The 15313-nt window shown below is 46.0% G+C and overlaps 1 protein-coding gene across 2 annotated transcripts in view; it reads left to right on the top strand.

Moving 5' to 3' along the window:
- Positions 1-15313, top strand: part of MRAS (muscle RAS oncogene homolog) — a 40792-nt gene that overhangs the window by 13987 nt on the left and 11492 nt on the right. The window contains exon 3 of one of the 2 annotated variants that reach the window (XM_075757001.1): positions 8256-8469. In XM_075757001.1, coding sequence (XP_075613116.1) covers positions 8277-8469 — 193 coding nt within the window. In that variant the 5' untranslated portion in view covers positions 8256-8276. The remainder of the gene's footprint in view (positions 1-8255; positions 8470-15313) is intronic. The other variant, XM_075757002.1, reaches the window with a different exon arrangement.

The following is a 15313-nucleotide window of genomic DNA, read 5'->3' on the forward strand; positions in this document are numbered from 1 at the left end:
TTGAGCCTGACTGGAAGACAAACGTTGAGCCAAATGCATTGACTGATTTGCAGGAGGGTGACTGGAATGAGATGGTCCTGTACCCTTTCTATCCATAAACCATCTCCAAAGCATCCGTAGGTGCCGTGAAGTCTGCATTGGCTCAGCCATGCCCGCCCTGTGCGTATCATGATGTCCATAAAACCCCAGTGCAATGAGCCATCGAGGAGCTGGGCAGGGGCTAGGTGCACAGCATGGTCAGGGTACTATCGAGCACCCATTGTTTTGGCAGGGGGATGGGGGGCCGTGGTGGGGAAGGCAGAGTGATGCCCTGAGTCCATGCTAGGCAGTTTTTGGCGCTGCTTGGGATCCACCTCCTCCAGCTCCATAGTGCACAAATTTGGCACACGGACCACTCTGCTCAAGGTGATGCCAGCTGAGGCCAGGAGGGCTGTGCACATCTGGCTGTGCCACACACATCTGGCTGCATCACCAGCAGTGGGGCCATGTGCAGGCAGCAGAGCATCTGGCTGCAAATCAAGCGCTGTCACAGCGCTGGGCTGTTGCTTTGGAAACCTTACTGAGCAGTATAACAGAGCAGCAAAACCACCCAGGGCAGTGGATTTGGGGTCTTTATATTGGCGTGTCAGCAGGGTGGGATGTGTAGGAGGGAAGCTGCCCATTTCCAGGGATTGTGCGAGCAGGAAGGGCAGCTATTGGAATTCGAAGCCGCTTCCTCCACTGTAAATTTGTTCTTGTTGTGTTATCTCTGGCTGGGCAGGGCAGGGGAACATCTTGGATATCTGATTTTTTGCTACAGTATGTTTAGGTCAGCTTCATCAGTTCCATGATAACATAGGAGAGGCATTCCTGGCCTCACTAGCAAAGAATTTTCAAGAGTAATAGAAGAATCTGTCATCCCCTGATGTCTCCTGAGAGCTTTGGAAATAAATGAGTAAGGAAAGGGATGGTGGATTTAAACACACAGAGGTGATGGAAGTAAAAGTAGCTGAGCCATCTGCTTCCTCAAGGCCCGGTCTAATGTGTCAGGATGCTCTCATTTCACGCCTTAGCAAAAGTCTTGGATCAGCTTCCAGTGGACACCCCTAAACTGGAATCCATATGGTTTTAATCAAGGTCTGGGAGATACAGGAATGGATCTCACATAGCTGCTTTCTGGTCACATATCTGGATTCTCCTACAAAAATGTTAGCGGCAGTGCTGTAACTCTACAGATGTCCCAAAGTGTTGTTTTTAATTAAAAAAAAAAAAAAAAAATTAAAATCTGGCTTCTGCATCTGAGTGTTGGCTTGTCAGAGTGACAGGGATCTTCTTACATATTTTTGAAAAGGGCACTAAATCACGGAGAGAAACAGGCTGAAGATTAAGGGAGTGGTTGGGGGAGGTAGAGGAGGATTTGGGGGAGGGAAGTGAGTTCTTAGGGATGACATTTGTCAATATGATTGACGCATGCTGGGCTGCATTTACATACAGATCAGGACACCAACAAGCACGTGCTTCCAAGTAAATACAGGTGAGCACCCAAGCCCAGCCTGGCCAGGAGAAAGCAGCAGCTCAGTGCTACCGCGAGGGAAGGGCTCCTCCTTATCGCTTAAGGATTCACAGCGGGGGGAGATGGGGGGCCGCCTACCACCTTAGCAATTTCCAGTGACGTGGCTTTTTATTATTATTATTTGTACAGACTATAATTCCATGTTTCCTGAAATAACTACCAAGTATTCATGAGGCAGCTACTGCCTTTAGCTGCCTTTTGTGTGAATCTCAAGTGCTTCATTACTCCCCTGGTGCATTTTCTTTCTCTTACAGTAAATCCGAGCAGCATCTGTGTGACGGGGGAGGTGATGTGGTCTTGGGTTGAAAAGGAGAAAAGGTCTGGCTGGCATGGGAAGCTGGTGAGGAGTTCAGGGAGCACAGCCCTCAGGGTGCAGCATCTTTTTGCGCTGGAGGAGAATTTATGAGGCCACTTTTAGGACCCGCAGCTACATCTCCCAAATTCAAAACCCAACTGGTTGCAGCTTTTTATTGCTGGGTTGAGGATTTTATTTTTAAACAACAGTTGGTTTATGACTTTTTTTTTCTCTCTCCACTTTAGTAGTAATCTGATAGTGCTTTGATCACTGCTCCAAAGGGAAATGCCTGTAATTTCCTGTGCAGGTCTTGCCAGGTGCTGGGCTCCATCAGATCTCCTGGAAGCTGATGGGAGTTGAGAGCGCTCTCACCTGGCAGGATCCTCCTTAGTAGAAAACCTCAGAGAGTTGAAATTTCACTTGGGTTTTGAACAACTTAATGCCAGAACTACAAAGGGCATCAGGCTCTGGCTTCCCACATGACAGATCTCTTCCATGCTTACTTCCCACTGAAGGCTTGCATGCAGCCCAGCTTTGGCTTGGTGCGTCCTTTTTGAGGCATTGACCACGCAAGAAATCTGACAGACTGGAGGAAACCTGGCTAAGAGTTAATCATCTTTATTTAATAATAGATGGCAGTAGTTGTTCATACACCTGTGGGTCCTTTGGCTTTCGAAGGTTTGGGACATGGTCATGCCAACTTGAAGGAGAAATTCCTGAAGTTCGTTCGGTCCTGATCAACATGGCTCAAGGGAGGCAGCTGCCTCCTGAAAGGGGCACATCCCATGTTTCAAGGGTTCTCAGTAGCTCCCAGTCCAAGGAATTGCCTGCAACACATAAGGCTGAACTATTTTGGTACCTGGCGAGCGTCTCTGGGTGTGTCGTGGTGGTTGTATGGCCACAGCCAGCAGTCTGCAAAGAGGAACAGAGAGGGAAGTGTTCAGATCTTGCAGAGTTTCAGCCCTGGAGGCATTGCATGGAGCTGCTAATGCTTGCAAAGTGGCCAGGTAAAAGGGCGTAATCGAGTGAGCTGTGGCTAGAGGAAGAGTTATTAATTGCAATCGTAGGAGTAGTTGGCAGCCTCCATGGCTGATAGTCTTCCTCGGCCTCAGTTGAGGTGGTCGTCTTCAGGTACGCAGAGCTCTGGCAGGGCATATGTGAAGATCTATCTGTGGACCAAAGCAAGCCAATGATAGAAAAATTCCCTTGGCCATGGGCTGATGGAATTGGGGTCAGCATACAGACATACATATACCTAATTATATGCTAAATCTCAGCCTATTGCTCTAGCGGCCGTGGGCTCCCTAAAGTTGTCAGTTTTTGAAGAGCTGCAGCAGAGGAGCAGGGAGCTGGTGGTTCTCACGCAGATCCTGATGCAGCTTTTTCCTGAGGTTTCGTAACAGAATTAAACAATTTGTGTCATGTGTTGCCATGGAGACTGTAAATCACTGTCATGCTGGGCTTTCTGTCAGGGAGCTGGTGTCTTTAATTGCACTAACCTCCCCTGCAAATCCAGGGCTTGGTTTTGAGCTCTTTATCTGCTGCAACGGCTTTGCCCTGGGAGCTCTGCCTCTGGGAGAGCAGAGCTGGAACCGGGGATAGGGGTGCTCACACATTGAGTATCAAGTATCTGGGGTCGATTTTATTATTGTTGTATGTGGCTACACCTCCGCTCCGATGAACAGAAATTATAATGATTTACCTAAGCTGAGATCTGTTCCACTTGCATTCAGGGCACGTTTTGCAACAAGGATGGGGATTGGATACACTAACTACATGTTGTGGTGACCTGTTGGAGTTTGGTGGTCCAGTCGGACAAAATAAGCTGAATTTCTCCGTCTTTGGTGTTTTTTTATTTTACTTGGCTGCTCCAAGGGGATAGCTCAGCCCTTCCACTCCATCCCCATGTCCAGACAGGTAAACGAGGTTTTATGCAGTTTATTCTGCCTCTGTAAAAAAATCCTTTTTGCAGAGGAGGCTCAGCCTCAGTGACACTCTTAGGTCTGTGTTTCTCTTTTTTTCCTTGCCATCTATCCCAGTAGCCACATTTCTGACTGTCTCAGCATTACTGGCTTATTCTGTCAAGACACAGATCTTGCCCGTGGTTATGAAGGCGGTGGTATAAATCAGCCTCCTTCCAGTGACTTAACCAGAGCCCTGACTGCATTCATCAGCATAGGGTATGGATCCTTCTCTTGGCTCCTTCAAAATAAACAACTATAAATTGTAAGATTATTATCATCAGAGCTTATTAGCGTATTACCACATGCTGCTTTGTATTCAGACAATAGATAAAAATGTCTGTGCTTCGTTTTTCTCAGTCAGATCTACAGCAAACACGCTTATTCTTGCTCCCATCTGAGGAAGACCGTGTCAGTACTCTTGCCAAAAACACGTGAAAATCAGCCCAAGTCTTTTGCACTTGCCCGTAGTGACGTAACCAGCCAGCGTGGAAGCTCTGCACGCATTTGGGAATGTTTAATGTTTTCCAGGAGGTGACACATGTTGTTTTTAAGGTTTGATTTATTAGCTGGTTTAGATGATAATCTTGTCAAGGCATGAGCTGTCTTCTTGCTTTGGTTATCAGGGCAGGTGGAGGTGTAGAGGGAGTGAAATACTTGGCTTTTGAAGGGTTTGCATTACGTACCTGCATAGTGGGCACAGGGGACCTGTCGTCTCAGTAGAGTGTTTCCACGAGCAGTAGAAACAGCCCTGCAGAAACATCTAAACTTGCTGCCTTTTGACACTCAATAGACATTTTCGTCTGTTCGTGCTAGCATCCCCTAAAATATTGGTGTTTGTGCTCAACAAACCAGCCTACAGTTCTTGATTATTTTTTTTTTTTTAAATAAAAAAAAATCAGTTCAGTTCTTGCTGTTCTCCCAGGCTATGTAGCTTAGATGTACAGTATGGCCAAACCTCTGGAAACGACGGGAAGCAAATACCCTGATTCAACCCATAAGCATGTTGGGCAGAGTCACAGTTTGTATAATGGGCTAAATATTATCCTAGTACTTTGGGGAGCATTTCAAGCAAGATAAGCTCAAGGCTTCTTAGGACCGAGTTAAAGGGGCTGGTACTGAATGAAAATGTAATGCTTGTCTGCCGAGCAGTAGCTTGTGGTTTTATGATGAGGTCAAAAATCGTGCACAAACAGAGTATGGTTTTCACATCCGCAGCCTGTCCCCCACCATGTCACTAACAATCGGCCTTTCATACCGCCTGGCTGGAGCTGCTCCGCTATGTAAAGAAGGATGGGGTGAAATCTTGGTGATGGGCAAAGCAAAAAATTGTTGTCAAATGTGTTGGGGAGGCAGGGGTTTAGCCAGGGTCTCTGTCCTAAAGAGCCTGTGAGGATTGTCTGGACCTAGCGGGATTACACAGAAAGAAAACTTGGTCTTCCAAGGAAAAATCCATAGGTTTCTATCCAGCCAAGCATGCTGCTTGCTGATGATGTCATCTTGTAAACATGAGAAAGTTGCTTACTCTCCCTAAAACGGGGGTAAGAGACTTTTCCTTGGGATTATGGTGAGGAACTGCAATAAGACTGGTTGAGTTGTCAGCTGGTCTGTGGTCGTCTCCCTGTGCAGCAGCAGTTGCTTGCAGTGGAAATTCTTGCTGTTCTCAAGAATTTCTCCAAAGATCATTTAGAAACAAGCAAACTTGATCACGTTTCTTCTTGCTCTGAAAATTTTGGCTTGTTTCAACTTGGACAAGAGGCCTTTGCAGTTTTTATTAGCTTCAGCAATCTCACCTCTGTGATCACCCTCTCTCCCCTCTTCCAGGGTTTTCTTTTCAGAGGAGAAACTAAGACAGTTCCTAACCATTTGGTTCAAGGAGAAATGTATGTTACATGACCTTAATTAGGGGTCAAGGCATCTAACCTGCACAACATACAGATTATGCATATGGGGAGTTATTCCTGTGTTTGCAGAAATCCCTTAAGTGCAGTCTGAACCTTGTCATCATACATAACGTGGTGCTGGGGAGGATGGAGGAGAGGAGATTCCCTCATTTAAAAAATTGAGAGTTTTTCTCTTTTGGCATCGAGCTGTGACTGTAGGTGGGAATGTAACTCCCAGAGTTGTGTCCTGCTGGCACTAGTTGGATTATGGTGTGGTGATCAGAGGCAAGAAATAGCAAGGAAACCTTGTTCTCATGCCTACCTTGTAGACAGAAAAAGCATAGAGTGAATGAAACTCACATTTCATTGTCCTAATACTGTCTTTGGGTATTACTATGGTTTGAATGATGCTTTTATGGTATGCCTCAGGTCACCTGCTGACAACGAATGTTTCAGTGGGTTATATTTTAGATTACAGCTCAAATTCAGATACAACTGCTTTGACTGGAGGATCTTTTTCCCGTAAGTAAAACTTAAACTCAGATGTGAATGGTCACAACTGGTTTTATTTTGTCTCCTTTCATGCACTTGCCTGCGTGCATGGGCAGGTAGGTAGGTCGCGGAGAGAAAAGCTGGTTAGTGGAGCTGTGAAAAGCCCTTTCTCCGGATGGGGTCTCCAGTATACAGTAAGGACCGTGGGACCCCCAAGCAAGTGCCTTTGTGATTTGATAATTGGGATTAAACTGAAATAGTGAATTAGGAGAAAGGGACTAGAGAAACTAGAACATACACTTGGAAATTTGAGATCGTCTTCAATATGAAGTCAAACTGTTAGGGGGTTATGCTCTTGTCTGTTTGAAAAATGGTTCAAGGTGGCTTTTGGGCCTTTCTGGAAATGAAGAGTCAAAGTGTTTTGTTTGAAAAGTATCAAAATGAAAGAATTTCCGGGGAAAAAAATATTATATACTATAGGCTGAAATAAAATTATATTAGTTGGTGTCTCAACTTGCACTGTGCACGCAGCAGCCCTGCGTTTGCAGCTCCTAAGCACCGCCTGGGTCAGCCTGCAGCACGGAGCACATTGGCCTTGCTTGGTGCTCTCTGAGAACAAAAAGGTTAAAGACCTCTTCTTAATGAAGAAAAATCCCTCTGGTTATTGGCAATGCCTCCGAAAGCCTGTGCGGGGAAGTGGGGATACGGATCTGGATGCCGACAGTTTGTGGAGGCTTCCTCAGAGCGGATCATAGAATCATAGAATTTGATAGTCTAGAGTAGCCCTCATCCCCCCTCAGCTCTGACCCCAGCTAGCGCCTGCAGCCAGAAGGGCACAAGCAAAACCAAAATGGACGGGAAAACCAAAATGGATGGGAGCAGCTGCCTGCAGAAAGTGCCACCGCAGCTGCTCCCGCGCTGTACAGCTTGCGTCAAGAAAACCGATACCAAGGAAATCAACTGCCCTCTCTTGAGCCTTATCATTAGGATGGGGGTTTGGTTGGTTTTGGTTTTTAACTGTCTGAAAAACATCCCTGAAAATGCAACGGTCATTCGAATCTGGGAGATGGCCACCTGTTTCCCATGTGATTTAAGTAAGCCTCGCTGCTGCCCGCAGGCAGGTGGAGGGCACTGCCCTCCGTAGCATAAGTACAAAACTGCTCCCCTGGCTTCTTCTTAAATAAGCAGCCACTGCCACTGAGTGTTGAAATGGGCCGCTCAGCAATGGCTGCCTCTTCTCCTTTCCCCGCACACATGTGCAGTTGCCCAGTTGCAGCTGGTGAATTTTTTTTCCTCTTTCTTTTAAGAGTCAGTTCCTCTGCGGCTCACCCAAGATGAGGGGAGCGGTGTGACCACACTGCAGGGGAAGCAGATCTCCTGGCTCTCTGGGCTGTGTCATAGCCACAGAAACCAGCCTTTTAAAAAAAAAAATAAAATAAAATAAAAACCACCTGTCATTCCTGGCCTGCTGCCTTCTTATTTTTATTCCTCAAACTTGAAAATGAGGGAGAAGAAAGCAGCTAAGTGCATTTTTGTCTGCCAGCAGAGCCAGGACTGGACCTTTAACTCCAGTTTCATCCATCACCCCTGCAGATCTGGCCCTAGGACGTAATGTGCTGTTTGGTGTTTGCTGTACCCCGGGTTAAGCAGCAAAGAATAGCAAGGCTCCGGCTTCTCAATGGGATTTGATCACTGGCAACTGGAAGTTATCTGGAGGTTGACAGCTGCGCTGACCCAGAGTGATTTTTGGCTCGGCCATGTGGGTTTGGGCCCTATAGAAAAGATGTTCAGATGATAAAAGTTTTGCACATGTATTTGGTGGCAGTTAGTGATCCATGTAGACAAGGCAGGAATAAACAAGCCACAGCAGTGGGGTTGTCTGCACTTCTGAGTGACGGGTCCGGGTTGTGGTAGAGCTGTTGGGGAGGGTAGGTGCTGCTGCTCCTGTCCAAAATGACTTTGGATGTCAGTACCACCTTCATCCTCACTTCTTAGGCAGCAGGTAAAAGCTGCCCTGTGCATGTTGCCTTCTTTTTGTTGCTAACAAGTGATCAGAGATGATCTTCCTCCAGCAGGTTTAGCACACTCGAAGCATGGCTACAAGTGCTGTTCCCAGCGAAAACCTCCCCACGTACAAGCTGGTGGTAGTTGGAGATGGTGGCGTGGGGAAGAGTGCTCTCACCATTCAGTTTTTCCAGAAGATTTTTGTGCCGGACTATGACCCAACTATTGAAGACTCCTACCTGAAGCACACGGAAATAGACGGGCAATGGGCAATTCTTGATGGTAAGCAAGCTACTCTCGTGGTCCCCTTCCAGTTCTAGCTGATCATAATTGCAAATAGACCTCAATGCCTCCCATAGGGTGTTGTACCCTTGTGTCCCTCCTACCCTGCTGTGGGCTGCCAGGAACCTGAGTGCAAACTGGCCTCTTGAGCTGCGGCACATGGTCTGCAGCTGATCTTCAGCAGACCTTTTGCTTCCACTTGCGTTGGTTCCAGTTCTCCACAGAAATGTGTCTTGCAGGAGTGTAAAACCCTATAGATCATCATGGACGTTTGGGGTAGGCTTTTGCTAAGTGTGAATTATAGCACTGTGAGGTGGCTATTGCTAATGATGCTTCATTGTGGTTAGGCTCATCCCCTGGGAAATAACAGCGAGTGGGTAACTGAATGAGGGTTATAACCAGAAAGAACATTTAATCACAACTGTCATCCACTGACAGTGAAGAATTGTAACACCTCTTAACTCCTGTCATTCAGGCATGATGTTTTCATATCTAGTTACCCGTTTCATTTAAACACGGGTAGGGTACCAGCCTGGAGAGCTGCTGTAACCAAGATCTTTCAGTTCTTTGAAGAAAGATGGCCTTTTTTTCAAACAAAAACAAAAAAAGAAAAAAAAAAAACCAACCGCAAACCAGCCGATCCCCCAAAAAACAAAACCAAAAAATCTTGATTCTGCAGCTGAGGAAAAAGCCCTATATTACCTAAAGCCCTGTATTACCTACCAAACTTACTAGTTTGTGCTGCAAGAGACAGAGTGACCGCAGCCCCAAGGGGAATCTAGCTGTTAAATGTTGTAAGTTTTCTTTGGCCTTATACAATAATTAGGTAGCGCATAAAAGCAAGCAAGCATTTTGTGCCTTAATTATCCCAGTGCATATATGTGACCAGTAACACAACTGAACTAAATTTAACCTCACTTGGCGTCGAGTTCCTACCTCCACCCTCTTGTCATGAAGGTGCTCAAGATCTTTGGTGTCTCTGCGTATGTATCACTGGCGTGTGGGGACAGAAAACTGGGGGACTGGCACGAATGGTAGAACCTGGCGGCTGGTGGGGTTTGCTGTGAAGACTGTGAGCTTGGTCTGGAAACTTGAGATCTTAGTTGCACTCTTAAGAATTTATCAGATACAATGTAGTGAATACAAATGGCCCCAAGGTCCTTAAAGAACAGCCTTGACTGAGTATTTAAACAAAAAACCCAACTTAATCTTGCCAACATTTGTTCATTTAAATATGTTAGTAGTTGATCGCTGATAGGAGGGAATGTTTGTGAAATTGGTGCCCAAATGTGTCTCGTTACCTGCATCAGAGATACCTGCTCTCATTTAACCATTACATTATGTACCTGCGCACCTTTATTTCTAAAATGCCAGTGTTGTATAAAACAAAAAGCCAATCCTTCTGTAAATTAAATCCATTCTTTTTTTTTAGTCCAGAATCCAGCCCTCTAAAACAAGCAGCCTTTATCTTCACTGGTATGCCCCGTGTTCTGATATAACAGTGCCAGCTGCTGTGTGCATTGGTGTTCGATGAAACAGCCTGGATTCTGTAAATTATTCAAAAGTAGAATAGGCATCTTTCACTGAATATTTGGAATTTTTGTTTAGTCAAAAAAACCAAAAACCAACCCTGACCTGGGATGGGAGTGGGGAAAGAGCTTGTTCTCCAACAAGCAGAAACTTAACCCTTTATTTTAATGGAAAAGCCTTTCTTTTGCTCAGCTGAAGTTTAGTGACTGTACGCGGGCTGAACTGAATTCAGCTGTGGCCTTGAATGGCATGTTGGGAATCCCTGACTTTCAGAGTTCGTGTGCCCACAGATGCCTTGCAGCCACAGAAGTGAAACTGCAGCTTCTCCTTCTCTTTCCTCCTGCTCGAGATTGTGAACAATCAGAATTTTGGAAGAAGGGCAATGTTCTTGCTTGGAAAAGCATGTGAGCCTTTACCATCTGCCCAGTAGAAACAAGGCATAAAGACTGACTCTCACGTTTGTCTGCTGCCACAGCTTTCTGTCATGGGCTTTGGATCTAGGCCATTCTCGGAGGTCACCATATACTTGGACAGCTGCTCTTGCTGTGGTTACACGTGGTTGCATGAATCACTTATGGTATAAAATTAGGGACAAACATGATAGGAAGGGTAAAGATGCATCATGATAAATTCTAGACTTTCCAGTTGTCCTTTACGGCCAAATCCTTTACAAGCTGATATTTTGTGCAGTGCTTGGTGGGGGGAAGAAGCTGCCCACTCCCAAAATAGGAACTAGTTTTAGAAAATGAGACTACCAAGTGCGGATATAGTGTGAGGGGCTCAGTAAGTTTCTAAGTTTGCAGAAATAGTTATTAAAAAGACCACACAAACAGATACATTGGCATCCAACAACTTAATTAAAAAAAAAAAAAAAAAAAAAACCACAGCCCACTCTCTTCCAGGCTGTTGCCTGAGCAGTTCTGTACAAAGCTTCTCTACCATTTGGTATCTGCACCAGTATTATGTTGTTAAAAAAACCCTTGTACTAGCCAGCTTGCATAAAGCATTTGGCTTCCCTCCATGAAGACCTCTACCCACATTTATTCAGTAGCGCTAACTGGCAGTGTGATGAAATGTTTGACTTGCATTTTTTTCCTTTGCTGAAACCTCTCACTGAAAGTAGACTTAAATGGAATAAGGTTTTATTGCAGATTTTAGACCTTGGAGCCAAACCTACATTCAAACTCTTTTACTTATTTGCTCTCTGGCTTGGGCGTGTCTCTGTCTATTTTCTTACCAAAGAAGAGTCTATGACAGTTCCCTGCCTGCCAGAAGATTGTGGACCTACGTTTGGTGTGTTCAAGTCCAGCACTACACAAAAATACTTTATTGTTGGCCTTACGCCAGCTTTATAAGGCCAATGATGCAGTGTTTGGAGGACAAATGTTGCAGAGTGGAACGGGGCATTTAACCTGAATAAGGAATGCAAAGGCAATTTGTGGCTAGCCCATTTTTCAGTTGCTGCCACCCCAATAAGGCTTTAAGATCAGCCTCCAATTTTTTCTGCATATGTTATCTTCATTTATTCCCTGCTGTTCATACTGAAATCAGCATGGTGATGTGCTTGGTTAAATGCATTCACACGCAGGTGCCGTATAGACGCATCAGGCCAGAATTAAGTGGGGGCCAGGGTTAATCTGCTTTGATTAGCTGTTGCTCCAGTTGAGTTGCTGTCATTAATTTTGTACTCTCCTTTCTGCGTGCAGGCTAACTTAGCAATTAGCAGAGGATTTGTTTTGGTGTGGCTGCAAAATGCCAGTCTGGAATTATTAATCTGGGCATGAAGCCAAAAGTGGAATACCCGAATACAGCAAAAAAATCCCAATGGTTCACAATTCCTTGTGGCTCATAAACCTCACGTAGATAAAGAGGTGGTGAGGAAGAGGAGAGGAAGAGGCCACAAGCACGTGGCTTGGACGTGATGATGACTTGGGCTAATCCCTTAGCTATCAGTAGGACTGTGCCAGTTGGTACCAGCAAAGCAAGGAATTGTGCCCATGGTTGGGTGAAAGGAGGCTGTGGTCTTCCTCATCTTCCCTTTCCTTACCCTGTATGATTTAGATGAAACTCTCACTGCCTAGAAGTCGTCTTGCTACTCCTGCACTTCAGTTTTCCTTTCTCCCTCTCAGTCCCTGGGTGCACTTGCCTTGGGCTGGCCCTGCACAGCCCTGGTGTGCACCCCCGTGGAGTAACGCCAAGCACCGTTCCTTTCCCCGGGCTCTCTCTCTGCCCTTTCCACCCATATCTGCCATATATCCCTTTTTGCCGAGGGTTTTGGCTGCTAGTCATCCTAGGACAGGCTGTCTGCTTTTCTGCTTTTCTCTTCAGGAAGCTTGGGAACAGTTCAGCCAGGAGGCCAGCGAGAGATCAAAGGTCACTTCAGACTTTGCAGGCAGAAGTGTTGGTTTGCAGCTCGCTTTCTTTTTTTGTTATTTAAACTTTGGGTAGCATCATTGAAAGAATTAAAATTCAAATTAAGTTTGTACTTTCATTCTTTTATTTGTGTGTACAGAATTTTCCCTCCCTTAATTGCTGGGATTTTGCAACCTTGCAAAAGGGGGTTTTGTCTTGGGTTGTGGGGATTTTTTTCCTGCCAGGAAAATTTTGATGTTGCAACATGGAAAACACAAGGCTTTGAATGCTTGCCCTTTGTTAGAGAAAGAGCTCCTTTAAGGACTCGCATCTTTATTCTGTTATTGATGTGGAACCCCTTCTTCTGAAGGCCCCTCTTTTCTTTTTCCTTAAAGAAAGGGCAAGAATTCAAGTACTAGAGTTTTCCATGTTATAACATCTGTGTATTTAGTTAGGGCACAGAAGGGCTCATAAAAGCCTCAGTGTTTCCCCGTTGCATGTTTTTCCCTGAGGAAAGCTCTCATGCTGGAGGCAGCATGGCTGTATCTGAGAAGGAGCAGAAGTATCAGAGTGACCAAGTGAAGCATCTGCCTCGCCTTGCTAACAGCATGGACGCCTCATACCTCTTCAGGGTGACTTGAGGTGTGGGAATACAGAATATAAGCCATGGCCCCTGCGCTCTATCTGCTCTGTGCCCAGAATATTCCTCCGCTGAAGCCAATGTCTGATGGGGACTGCCCTCTCCTACCGTGCTGCTGATGGAAGGAAAACAAAGACTGTGGGGACGGCTTTCCTCAGCCTGAGACTCTTTGGTTTGACTTGTCGATTCAAGTTAAGTTTTCCCTTGAGTTAGCTACTGGGGATGGAGTTTCTCTCTGGCCCCGCCTTTTGAAGCAGAGCTGCACTGCCGAGAGGAAAGCAAGACTTGGAGAAGCGCAATGAGCAGTCCGGCCCTGTAACCTGTGGTCTCCTGACAGTGCCACATCCCAGTTCTGCTCTTTGCTCCAGGGTCTCTTCCTGTATTTCATATTAAGAAGTCCAAGACTTCCAGAAGATGCCTGGTATCAGACTCCTTTGCACTGCTCCTCTCCCTGGTGCTGTGATCCCAGGTTCCTGTCTGCCTGCTGACCCATCCAGGCTTGCACGTGTGCTGCACATACCTAGCCCAAGGGATTTCACTGGAGACTACTTGCAAAAATCAAGCTGTACACATTGTGCTCGCCTGTTGGAGCATGAGATCGAGGTAGACACAAACAACTGCGTCCTGTCCCTGAGCTTCAGGATGTGCAGCTAGTCTTTGGGATGCTGGAGGGCAAAGCACTCCAAGAGCCGCGTTGAGCAGCTTTCAGGACTGGGTGCAGCAATGTGCAGTCACTGCTTGGAACGGGCTGCTGATGTCTGATTCGGGCAGTGAAACCCAAGGGCTGAAGGATAGAAAATGGGGTTAACCTGCCAGTCTGGTCATCTTTGGCCCCTTCGATGCCATGGACATTGGAGAATCTCTCTTGAGTTGATCTATACACCTAGCTGCCCAGCAATGTAAAGATGAAGACATAGGAGGGAGTTTTGCCTGGTATGAAAAGAGAAGAGGGACACACCTGCACAACCAGATCTCGTCTCCCCGAAGGCTGGGAAGGTTGTGTTTGAATCTGAACTGAATCCAGCCTAGGCTCTAGAAAAAGCAGTGCCATGACTTAGATTTCATAGTATGTCTCTGCCCTTGGCTTAGATTTACATGCCTGTGTCTCTGGCATTTAGAGCACTGTCGGTTACTGAGACGTTGCCACATAAAATACCTGGAAGCACCAAGTGCTTCTGTGTTAGGTCACAAATTCCTGTGTATTCCTGGGCTGCTGTGTCTGCTCAGAGGTGCTCTTTAAGCAGCTGCACTCTTGCTTAACCCTTCAGGATTCACAGGAAAATGCTGTGTAGAGCTGTAAGGGGGCAGGATTCAATTAGCAAGGAGTTCATAACAGTTGGAGTCACATCCACTGGAAAGAGGAAAAGGCCATCTCTTTGCTCAGCAACTTCTTACCTGGAAAGCAGGAGACCTCCCTGCTGGGCTCTTACAGCCTGATTGCTCTTAATTTAGTCTCCAGCTGATCGTGTGATAGCTCTGTAAAGTGGCTTTGCCCTCTTTGGATGTCTGTTCCTACGTGAGCAATAGTCCTTGGCTTCTGTCTCCTCGATCTTTACCAAAACGCTTTCATTAACACTCCTCCTTGTTGCTTCTTCCGTCAAGTTTGTGGGAACTTCACCAAGGTTGCTGTTGGAAGTCCCTGACCATGCGCTGCTCAGCCTATGAATCTGATTTCAGTTCTTGGAAGAATGAGGTAGAGGAAACACGCTGTGCTTGGGTCCAGCTTTGTTTCTACATTGGCTTTCATATGCTGCCAGTGGGGCAACTGCCAGCGAGAGGCAACTACTGTTTTAAAGTGTACCAGGGGAAGAGAGAGCTCTCAGTTCTTCTCTGCTATGTCTGCTGGCAACCTGTCTGCAGAAACAGGAATTTTAAAAGGAGGCGAATGCTGCCTAACATCCTAAATCTCCTCACCCCTTTGGGAAGCCTGTCAAGTCACCTTCCCAAGGTTTTTCTTGCTACTTTCCCATTTCTGTAGGTAAGAATCTTCTTGAAGCTTTTATGCCACAAGGTTGCACCAGAAGCAAAGCCACTTGCATCCGGCCCTTTTTTGGTGCTGATGCTTTCCAGGATGGGGTCCTGTCCTGTCTATGAAAGGTCCAGATCACACTCTCCTCTCTGGTTATTTACGATTCATGAAGCACAGAAGCGTTAGGATGGGGGGTTGTCTTTATGAAGAGCAAATTTAAAGCTAAAACAAGGACTTTCTCTGGCCATCCACATGATGCTTAATTTTGCATGAGTAACCCATGTGAGATTAACCTTAACCTTCACTGCTGCGTGTCTTTTACTTGCATTTCCAAAGTGCCATTTTAAATGCTG

This window comes from Balearica regulorum, chromosome 6, assembly GCF_011004875.1.
Source record: "Balearica regulorum gibbericeps isolate bBalReg1 chromosome 6, bBalReg1.pri, whole genome shotgun sequence".
Taxonomy (NCBI): domain Eukaryota; kingdom Metazoa; phylum Chordata; class Aves; order Gruiformes; family Gruidae; genus Balearica; species Balearica regulorum.